Source organism: Ornithorhynchus anatinus, chromosome X5 (genome assembly GCF_004115215.2).
Source record: "Ornithorhynchus anatinus isolate Pmale09 chromosome X5, mOrnAna1.pri.v4, whole genome shotgun sequence".
Taxonomy (NCBI): Eukaryota; Metazoa; Chordata; class Mammalia; order Monotremata; family Ornithorhynchidae; genus Ornithorhynchus; species Ornithorhynchus anatinus.
Window position 1 is genome coordinate 68,579,422 of NC_041753.1, and position 10,804 is coordinate 68,590,225.

The 10,804-nt window shown below is 56.4% G+C and overlaps 1 protein-coding gene across 1 annotated transcript; it reads right to left on the reverse strand.

Annotated features, from left to right (window-relative positions):
* Nucleotides 1-2,287: 2,287 nt before the first annotated feature.
* LOC103168453 lies at nucleotides 2,288-10,308 on the reverse strand. Its single transcript, XM_029055878.2, has 4 exons — nucleotides 10,282-10,308; nucleotides 8,735-8,885; nucleotides 5,647-6,145; nucleotides 2,288-2,695 (listed from the first exon to the last, which is right to left on the reverse strand). The coding sequence occupies exons 1-4, from the start codon at nucleotides 10,290-10,292 to the stop codon at nucleotides 2,466-2,468; spliced, it is 891 nt and encodes a 296-aa protein (XP_028911711.1). The 5' UTR covers nucleotides 10,293-10,308; the 3' UTR covers nucleotides 2,288-2,465.
* Between the last annotated feature and the right edge of the window lie 496 nt (nucleotides 10,309-10,804).

Here is a 10,804-nt window from a genome sequence, read left to right on the forward strand (position 1 = left end):
CATCTCATTTTACCCTCCTGTTTCGAGGCGAATCCCCTCTTCGAAACGGGATCCGACTGTCCTGCGGGCAGGGGCGACTTGTAGTAAATGCTGGAGGGAAGGGGTCTTGGAGAGGCCCAGATCCCTTCCCTCCCAGAGCCCCCGGGGACCCTGGGAGGAAGAGGGAGAGCAGGAATCTCCACCTTCCCAAGCACCCCATCCGGCCAACGGTCTGACCGGGAAGGAGTGTGCGTACCGACTCCCCGTTTTTACAGATGCGGAGACTGAAGCCCGGAGAAGTTGAGTGACTTACCCGAGGTCAACAGGGTCGGCGGGCGGCAGAGCCACGATCAGAACCCAGGTCCTCTGACTCCAAAACCCAGGTGCGCTCCCGCTCGAGACTTCCCTTGCGGGCAGGGAACGGGGCTACCGACTCGGCCGCACTGTAGTACTCTCCCAAGCATCTGGTACAGTGCTCTGCATACACGGAGAGCTCATTAAATACCACTGACCGATCGATGGATTCCACTAGGCCTCGATTTTACCTCAGAGCCAGAGCGGGCGGGTGGGCGAGGAGCGGCGTGACCCAGCGGGAAGAGCCCGGATCTGGGAGTCAGAGGACCTTGGGCAGGTCGCTCCCCTTCTCCGGGCCTCGGTTCCCTCACCTGAAAGACGGGGATCGAGACCGGGAGCCCCGGGTGAGTCGAGGACTGTGTCCGACCCGGTGCCCTTGTATCTACCCCAGCGCTCAGAACAGCGCTTGGCACAAGGTAAGAAATACCCCGTGCGGCACGGTGACCCTGTCCAACCCGATTAGCTTATATCTACCCCGGCCCTCAATGCGGTGCCTGGCACAAAGTAAGCGCTTAAATACCATTAAAAAAAAAAAAAAAGCGAAGCGACTGATCGAAGGCACCAGGAACGTGCCCCCGAGTGGAGTCTGACTGGGCTTAAACGGCCGCAGGTCCTGCCCACCCTAATAGGGTAGGTGGCTTTTGTGGGGAGTAAATGTCATTCGATAGTATTTATTCAATAGTATTTATTGAGCGCTTACTATGTGCAGAGCACTGTACTGAGCGATGTCCACTTAAGAGCGTAGGCAAGGAGGTGGGGATAACAGCAGCCCTCGGAGTTATCACCTCAGCATTCGCTTATCGGTGCACGGGGCGGGGTAAAAGGGCCATTTTTTTAAAAGGGTATCTGTTAAACGCTCACTATGTGCCAGGCACTGTACTGATAATAATAACGATGATGACGATGGCATTTGTTAAGCGCTTACTATGTGCCAAGCACCGTTCTAAGCGCTGGGGTAGTTAGAAGGTAAGCAGGTTGTCCCACGAGGGGCTCACGGTCTCAATCCCCATTTTCCGGATGAGGTAACTGAGGCCCAGAGAAGTGACTTGCCCAAGGTCACACAGCAGACAAGTGGGGGGAGGCGGGATTAGAACCCGGGTCCTCCTGACCCCCGAGCCCGGGCTCTTGCCACTAGGCCACGCTGCTTCACCATCTCTCTCTCTCTCTCTCCTCGGACTCGTGGGTGGAATTCATTCTCCAGAGACTGTTTCTGCCGTGTGAGCTCTGACAAGCCGCTTGACCCCTCTGAGCCTCGGTTTCCCCATCTGGAAATGGGGCTGAGACCCCCCCACTGTCCCTGCCTGTTGCTTCTGCAGTGACCCTCACTGCTATTAAAGGTCAAGCCTGCCTCCAGAGAAGCAGCGTGGCCTAGTGGTTAGAGGCCGGGCCTGGGAGTCAGAGGGCCTGGGTTCTAACGCCGACTCTGCCACTGGTCTGCTGTGTGACCCTGGGCAAGTCACTTCACTTCTCTGGGCCTCAGTTCCCTCATCCGTAAAATGGGGATTAAGACCGCGATCCCCACGTGGGACGAGGACCGTGTCCGACCCTAATGTCTTGCGTCTCTCCCAGCGCTTAGAACGGTGCCCGGCACGTAGTGAGCGCTTAAAAATATCAGCGTGGTTATTAAAATTACATTATATCGGTAATTACATTCACGTCCGTCTCTCCTTCTAGGCTGTGGGCGGGGAACGTGCCTGCCAATTCTGCTCAGTCCGGTGCTCTGCACACAGCGAGTGCTCAATGAATACCAGCGATCGATGGATCTTTGCATATCTTTGAAGGGCCATCGGGCGTGTGTACGTTTTAGTGCGACCCAACTTCTCAAAGTGTCGAATTCAAGGACTAGCCCTCCTTTACTCCGCCTAGATTCATAAAGCTAGCGATCGTCCACACCGGTAGAAAACGAATCTTCACTTTCCGCTGACAAAAACTTCGAACGGCATGGGGCGTTTGATTTTTATCATCTGACGAAGGCAATCACGACCTTTCTGCATTTATTGATTGCCAGATATGGTAACCCCAGTCATAAAGCTAGCGATCGTCCACACCGGTAGAAAACGAATCTTCACTTTCCGCTGACAAAAACTTCGAACGGCATGGGGCGTTTGATTTTTATCATCTGACGAAGGCAATCACGACCTTTCTGCATTTATTGATTGCCAGATATGGTAACCCCAGTCCTCCACATTGCGTGGTACCGTGGCTTTAATCACCTCCTGTCCCGTGATTATCGGAATAGAGTATTCGACCTCCAGCCCCAGCATGCTTTCATGGAGTACCGGAGGTGTACTCTCCACTGCCTCCACGCTCCTTACTTCAGGCAATATCGGCGGCAAGATAACGTCACACTCGAAATCGATTTCTGGAAAGAATTACATTTTTTTTTTTTTTTAATCACGATTTCCATTTCGGAGAACTGCAGCAGATCAGAAATGGCCCACCTAGACCTGTTGTCTTGATCGCTCCCTTGGTGGCTGGGCCACTTCGGGTGGAATATAAAATGTCCAACGATACCGTAACATCCAGCTGTTGCTACCTGTCCTCCATAACCATCTTGATGATCCACGCCAGGGAGAAGAGTCATCGTCATACAGCCACAGAATAACAATAATAATAATAATAATCGTGGAATCTGTTGAGGGCTTATTCTGTGCCGAGCACCGGGGTAGAGAAGCAGGGTAGCTCAGTGGAAAGAGCCCGGGCTCGGGGGTCAGAGGTCATGGGTTCGAATCCCGCCTCCGCCACTTGTCGGCTGTGTGACTGTGGGCGAGTCACTTCACTTCTCTGGGCCTCAGTTACCTCATCTGGAAACTGGGGATTAACTGTGAGCCCCACGGGGGACAGCTTGATCACCCTGTATCTCCCCCAGCGCTTAGAACGGTGCTCTGCACGTAGTAAGCGCTTAACGAATACCAACGTCATTATTATTATTATCTGTAAAATGGGGATTAAGACCGTGAGCCTCACGTGGGACAACCCGATGACCCTGTATCTACCCCAGCGCTTAGAACGGTGCTCTGCACGTAGTAAGCGCTTAACAAATACCAACATTATTATTATACCAGATCATCGGGTGGGACACAGTCGAAGGAGGAGGAAGAACGGGTATTCAATCGCCATTTTCCAGATGAGGAGCCCGAGAATAGAGATAGAGCGATCAGTATGGCACTCCGCACACGGTAAGCACTCGATAAATGCGATTGATCGGTAGGCAAGTCGAGAGACTCGCCCAAGGTCACACAGCAGGCCGTGAGCTCCTCTAGACTGTCAGTTCCTTGTGGGCGGGAAACTCCTCTCCCACCTGCAGAGGAGCTGCACGGCACAGTGGGTGGAGCCGGGCCCGGGAGTCGGAAGGTCACGGGTTCTAATCCCGGCTCCGCCACTCGTCTGCTGTGTGCCCCTGGGCAAGTCGCTTCACTTCCCTGGGCCTCGGTTCCCTCATCTGGAAAATGGGGCTCGAGGCTGCGAGCCCCACATGGGACAGGGACTGTGTCCAACTCGATTTGCCTGCAGCCACCCCAGCGCTTAGTACAGTTTCTGGGCACACAGTAAGCCCTGAACAAATACCATCATCGTCGTCATCATTATCATCAGTCCAGGGCTCCGCCCACAGTAAGCCAGCAAACGGTGCTCCAGCTGAGCCGCGCTGAAGTCGAAGAACCGAAAGGCAACCCCCGGACTGATCTGGGCTACCGCGGCAGTGTGCCGCTTGCCATTTCTATCTGCTCTTCAAACGTAAAACAGGCCCTCAGATCACGAGCCCGGGCCCCGGACCACCTAATCCCGGCTCCGCCACCCGCCTGCTGGACGATCTCGGGGCGAGTCGCTTTACTTTTCTGGGCCTCGGTTACCCCATCCGGAAAATGGGGATTAAGACTCGGAGCCCCGTGTGGGATAGGGGACTGCGTCGACCGGATCATCTTCTATCTACCCCAGTGCTTAGTACAGCGCCTGGCACGCAATAAGCGCTTAACAAAGACCGTCAACAACAACGGCCAAAAAAAAAAAAAAAGACGCAAAGAACGAGGAAAGACTCCAGGGCACCTCGGTTCAGGCCAATCAGTCCATCGATGGTGTTTACCCGGTGCTTCCTGTGTGCCGAGCGCTGTACTAAGCACTCTGGAGAGGACGCCACGAGGGACTTGGTGGACGCCAACGGTCCATCCGACCGTACTCTCCCAAATGCTTCATACGGTGTTCTGCCCACAGGAAACACTCAATAATAATAATGTTGGTATTTGTTAAGCGCTTCCTATGCGCAGAGCACCGTTCTAATCGCTGGGGGAGATACAGGGTCATCAGGTTGTCCTACGTGAGGCTCACAGTCTTAATCCCCATTTTACAGATGAGGTAACGGAGGCCCAGAGAAGTGAAGTGACTCGCCCACAGTCACACAGCTGACAAGTGGCAGAGCAGGGATTCGAACCCATGACCTCTGACTTCCAAGCCCGGGCTCTTTCCACTGAGCCACGCTGCTTCTCTGATACATACCCCTGATCGACTGACTGCCTCCCCCTCTAGACTGTAAGCTTTCTGTGGCCAGGGATTGTGTTTCCAGCCTTTAGAACGGTGCTTGGCACATAATAAGCGCTCAACAAATACCATAATTAATGAATTGCCGACTCCTGTTGTATTGTCCTCTCCTAGGCTCTTCGTACAGTGCTCTGCACGCAGTAAGCGTTCAATCAAGCGGCGAGAAGTAGTGTGGCCTAGTGAAAAGAGCCCGGGCCTGGGAGTCGGAAGGTCGTGGGTTTTAATCCCGGCTCTGCCACTCGTCTGCCGGGTGACCTCGGGCAAGTCACTTAGCTTCTCTGGGCCTCGGTTCCCTCATCTGTAAAATGGGGATGAAGACGCTGAGCCCCACGTGGGACAACCTGATTACCTCGTATCCCCCCCCCCAGCGCTTAGAACAGTGCTCGGCGCACAGTAAGCGCTTAACAGATGCCATCATCGTCATCACTTCGCTTCTCTGGGCCTCAGTGACCTCATCTGGAAAATGGGGATCGAGACTGCCAGCCCCACACGGGACGGGGACTGTGTCCGACTCGATTCACCCTAGCGCTTAGGACGGCGCCCGGCACAATAGTTAGCGCTTAACAGATACCACCGTCATTATTATTAATAATAATGATAAATACCACCGACCGGTCGATGGGTTAGCCTGAACGACTTCCTGAGGTAACGAATTGAGCTGTGCGAAGCTGAAAAAACACTGTCTTCCGTTCACCTTGAACCCACCCTCAAGCTTCAGCGGCCCACGATCAAGCGACGGTTAGCGTGCCCCGCCTGACCCCGCACGTACAGGTTACCCACCTGGAAAAACCCTGACCCTTTCCGGAATAAACACCTCCGGAGACTCTTCCCGTTCCTCTTGGATGGGTTTGTTCGAGAGGTAGTGGAGCCTTAGCATTATCTCCTTGTTCTCGACTTTCCTCATTATGGTGACATACGTCAGGAAAGGGAGCTGATTCCGGATGAGAGCCAGGTAAAGCTCCGCGTTGTCCAGCTCGAAGCCATCAAAGGACTTGAAGGAGTATTCTTCGTCCGAAGATACCGATTCCTCTTTGGCCGGGGACGGCGGCCTGGAGCTCTCTGGGCTATCCGTGCCTTCGGGATACGACCGGATGAAGTCCGAGGGCTTGGAGAGCAAGGAGGCCACTAGGGAACTTACCACCTCTTCCGAGTCGGCATCTAGATTTAGGGGGGAGTCGAGAAGGTCCTGGGCTTCGTCGGGGGTCGTCCTAAGGATCGGGCGGGAACTAAGCCTCTGCTTCTTGATAAAATTCCCAGCCGAGGAAACCAGTTCTGATATCTGGGGGGCGGGGGCGGGGGGGAAGGAGGAGGAAGGGCAGGAGAGTTGAACGGTTAGCACGGCTGGCGTGGAAAAACGAGCCGGAGACGCCTGAAGGACAACGGAAATATAGGCGGGATGGAAATGCGAAGCGGCCGACGAGGTCGTCGGTGGGGTGCCGAGAGGGAAGGAAGGAAGGGAAGGAGGGAGGAGGAGGAAGGGGGGGAGGGAGGTCCCACTCCTCTCCACCCCGACCCCATGCTTAGGGCCACACCTGGACAGCTCTGAAATCCAGGTTCCCATTGCACAGAAACTGCCCACATTTTGAGAACAGGAAACAGGACCGGCCCAACCACCACCGCTACTAATAAGAAGAAGAATGATGGTATTTGTTAAGCGCTTACTATGTGCCGAGCACTGTTCTAAGCGCTGGGGTAGATACAGGGCCATCAGATTGTCCCACGTGGGGCTCACGTTTTTTAATCCCCATTTTTACAGGTGAGGTACCTGAGGCACAGAGAAGTGAAGTGACTTGCCCAAGGTCACCCAGCGGACAGGTGGCGGAGCCGGGATGACGACCCACGACCTCTGACTCCCAAGCCCGCGCTCCTTCCACTGAGCCGCGCTGCTTCTCCAAAGTTTTCCAGATGGTCTGAAGGGATGGAGGGTGGCAGGGACGGTGATGGATGGGGCGGGATCGACCCTGCTTCCTCTCCTTTACTGCCTCCGGGAACTCTCCCGCTCTAGACACTCATCCATTCACGGAACGGATCTACCGATTCTGTTTTTATTGTACTCTCCCAAGCTCTTAGTCCAGTGCTCTGCACCCAGAAAGCGCTCAATAAATTCGATGGATCGACTGAACTACTGCATTCTGGGGAAGCTCGGGAGAGCCAGAGGGTGAAGTATTCATTCATTCAATAGTATTTATCGAGCGCTTACTATGTGCAGAGCACTGGACTAAGCGCTCGGAACGGACAAGTCGGCAACAGATAGAGACGGTCCCCGCCCTGTGACGGGCTCACGGTCCGATCGGGGGAGACGGGCGGACGAGAACGACGGCGATAGATAGAGTCGAGGGGAAGAACGTCTCATAAAAAACAATGGCGACTAAATAGAATCGGGGTGATGTACAGCTCATTAAACAAAATAAACAAAATAAATAGGGTGATAAAGATATATACAGTCGAGCGGATACAGTGCCGAGGGGGTGGGACGGGAGAGGGGGAGGAAGAGAGGGAGGGGGGGAGAAGAGGGTTTAGCTGCGGAGAGGTGAAGGGCGGGTAGAGGGAGCAGAGGGAAAAAGGGGGGAGCTCAGTCCGGGAAGGCCTCTCGGAGGAGGTGAGTTTTAAGTAGGGATTCGAAGAGGGGAAGAGAATCGGATCGTCTGAGGTGAGGAGGGAGGGCGTCCCGGGACCGCGGGAGGACGCGGGCCGGGGGTCGACGGCGGGACGGGCGAGACCGGGGGACGGCGGGGAGGCGGGCGGCGGAGGAGCGGGGCGGGCGGGGCGGGCGGTGGAAAGAGAGAAGGGAGGAGAGGGAGGAAGGGGCGAGGCGATGGACGGCCGCGAAGCCCAGAGCGAGGAGTTTCCGTTTGGAGCGGAGGTCGACGGGCAACCCCCGGAGGTGTTCGAGAAGGGGAGTGACGGGCCCGGAGCCTTTCTGCGGGAAGATGAGCCGGGCGGCGGAGTGAAGAATAGTGTGAAGGAGAACTCTCCCTCCTTTCAGCCCTTCGCTGTCCTCTCCTGGGTTCCTTTTCAGGATAACATGCCTGGTTTAGCTTTCACGGGCCCGGGGGATAACGATAACAGAAATCATTATCATGATCATTTATTATTATAAATCATAAATTTATTATTACATTAAAGCGCTTATTTAGTAAGCGCTGCCTATGAGCCGAAGTTTACCGAACTAGGGGCTGGGACAGAGAGAGAATCCGCTTGGCCACAGTCGCTCTCCCACGCCAAGGCAAAGAGAGAGGGCGAGAATGACGATAATGGTATTTGTTAAGCGCTTACTAGGTGCCAAGCGCTGTTCTAAGCGCTGGGGTAGATACAAGGTAATCAGGTCGTCCCACGTGGGGCTCACGGTCTTAATCCCCATTTTACAGATGAGGGAACCGAGGCCCAGAGAAGTGAAGTGACTCGCCCAAAGTCACACAACTGACAAGCGGCAGAGCCGGGATCGGAACCCACGACCTCTGACTCCCAAGCCCGAGCTCTTTCCACTAGCCACGCTGCTTCTCGTTATTCCCCTTATCGCAGACTCTTCTACCTATTATACGGATGAGAAAGTGGAGGCTCAGAGCGATTCTGGTGACTCGCCCTAAGCCACCCGGCAGTCCGGGGCGGAGCAGAGCTCGCCGGGGGCGGGGGACGTGTCCGTCTCTTGTCGCACTGTCCTCTCCCAAGCGCTCAGTCCGGTGCTCTGCACACAGTAAGCGCCCAATCAATACGATCGAATGAACCCAGGCCTCCCGCCGGCTCCCATGCCCCTGATCTTTCCACTAGGCCAAGATGGGGGCGAGGTAGATCAGAGGTCCTCTCGGAGATCAGGATGGAGAAGCATTGGGAGCTACGGACATTCCCGTGTTAGGGTCTCGGGCCTCACCTTGCAAGGGGGTAATATCATCTCCTTATCACCGTGGGGAGGTCTGTCCCCCATCTCGTTTGCCGCAACGGGCCCGGAAACCGTCGATGGGTAGGAGAACCTGAAATTAACGTTCGAGGGTCCTTTCCGGGACTGGCAGAGGTAGACGGGCCTGATGAAAAGGATCGTAAAAATGACCATGGCATCCGTTAGAGGGCTCATCGCGTGTCGGCCACCGTTCTAAGCGCTGGGGTGGATCCAAGCGAATCGCGTCACGGTCTCCAGCCCCATTTTCCAGATGAGGTCGCCGAGGCCCGGAAAAGCGCAGGGATTAGAACCCATGACCTTCTGCCTCCCAGGCCTGGGCCCCGTCCGCTACGCCGAGCTGCTTCTCCCGCTATACCCCGCGTTCAGGGTGAAGGAAGGCGTCGAGCGAATCATCCGAGAGCCGGTCCCCGCTCCCTCGGCTCCGGGGCTGGCGGGCAGGACGGAGCGGGGGAGGCGCTTGGACCCAAAGGACCCCCCCCGCCCCCCCCGCCTCGAAAGCGGCCGTCTCCTGAGAAGCAGCGTGGCTCAGTGGAAAGAGCATGGGCTTTGGAGTCAGAGGTCATGAGTTCGAATCCCAGCTCTGCCACTTGTCAGCTGTGTGACTGTGAGCAAGTCACTTAACTTCTCTGTGCCTCAGTTACCTCATCTGTAAAATGGGGATTAAGACCGTGAGCCCCACGTGGGACAACCTGATTCCCCTGTGTCTACCCCAGCGCTTAGAACAGTGCTCTGCACATAGTAAGCGCTTAACAAATACCAACATTATTATTATTATTAACCCTATTTCCAGACGCCTGGGCCCTCAACCCCGGGCCCGGGGAGGAAGAGGCATGAGAAGCGGCACGGCGTAATAATAACGATGGCATTCGTTAGGCCCTTACTACGTGCCGAGCGCCGTTCTAAGCCCCGGGGAGGATGCGAGGTGGTCGGTTCGTCCCACGTGGGGCTCCCGGCCTTCGTGCCCGGAGAAGTGAAGCGACTCGCCCGGTCACCCAGCCGACAAGCGGCAGAGCCGGGATTCGAAGCCATGACCTCTGACTCCCCAGCCCGGGCTCTTTCCACTGAGCCACGGGGGCTCAGAGCCCGGGCCTGCGAGTCGGAAGGTCGTGGGTTCTAGTCCTCCTCCGCGACCTGGGTGACCTCGGGCAAGCCGCTTCACTTCTCCGGGCCTCAGTGACCTCACCCGGAGAACGGGCGTGAAGGCCGGGAGCCCGACGTGGGACAACCCGTATCTCCCCCGGCGCTTAGAACGGCGCTCGGCACATCGTAAGCCCTTAACAAATGCCGGCGTTATTATAAAGAGGGTCCCGGGGCCCCTACTCCACTCGTCAGCTGTGTGACCGCGGGCAAGTCGCTTCACTTCTCCGGGCCTCGGTGACCTCATCTGCAAAATGGGGATGAAGAACGGGAGCCGCCCGTGGGACAACCTGACCCTGGATCTCCCCCAGCGCTTAGAACGGTGCTCGGCGCACAGTGAGCGCTTAACAAATACCAACTTTATTATGATTATTATTACTCACCTGGCCTCCATCAGGCTCCCGGGGGGACGGGGGGGGGGGCGGAGGCCCCTCCCTCCAAGGCGGCGCGCGAGCCGTGACCGCGGCCTCAGCCAATAGAAGGCATTGTTAGCCCGCGGGGGCGGGGGGAGGGGGGCGCGGCGGGCGCTGCCCTGATCGGTTGCCGGAGGAACGGCGCGGGGGCCCCCAGAGGGGCGGCCGCGTGCCCAACGGCGGGAATCCTCCCCACGTCGGCCCAACGGATCAGGGCCCACGTCATCGGGACCACTCGCCTAAACGCTGTGGGGAGGAGACCCCCCCCTCCCCCCCCCACCCCCGAAGTGTAAAATATAAAGAGATAAATAATATATATGGGAATCGGAGTCCATCTATCTTGACGATATCGCCGCCAGACCACTACTTTCGTTCTGTTCCGCGGTCCGTCTCCCCCGTTTAGACCGCGAGCCCGTCATCGGGCAGGGATGGTCCCTCTCCGTTGCCCAATTGTCCATTCCAAGCGCTCAGTACGGTGCTCTGCACAGAGTAA

Excerpts from the sequence above, each read along its gene's own strand:
- LOC103168453 (XM_029055878.2), bottom strand. Across the intron at positions 6,146-8,734 it reads TGATATTACCCCCTTGCAAG|ATATCAGAACTGGTTTCCTC; the intron begins GTGAGGCCCGAG and ends CCCGCCCCCCAG. Across the intron at positions 2,696-5,646 it reads AAGGGTCAGGGTTTTTCCAG|AAATCGATTTCGAGTGTGAC; the intron begins GTGGGTAACCTG and ends AATTCTTTCCAG.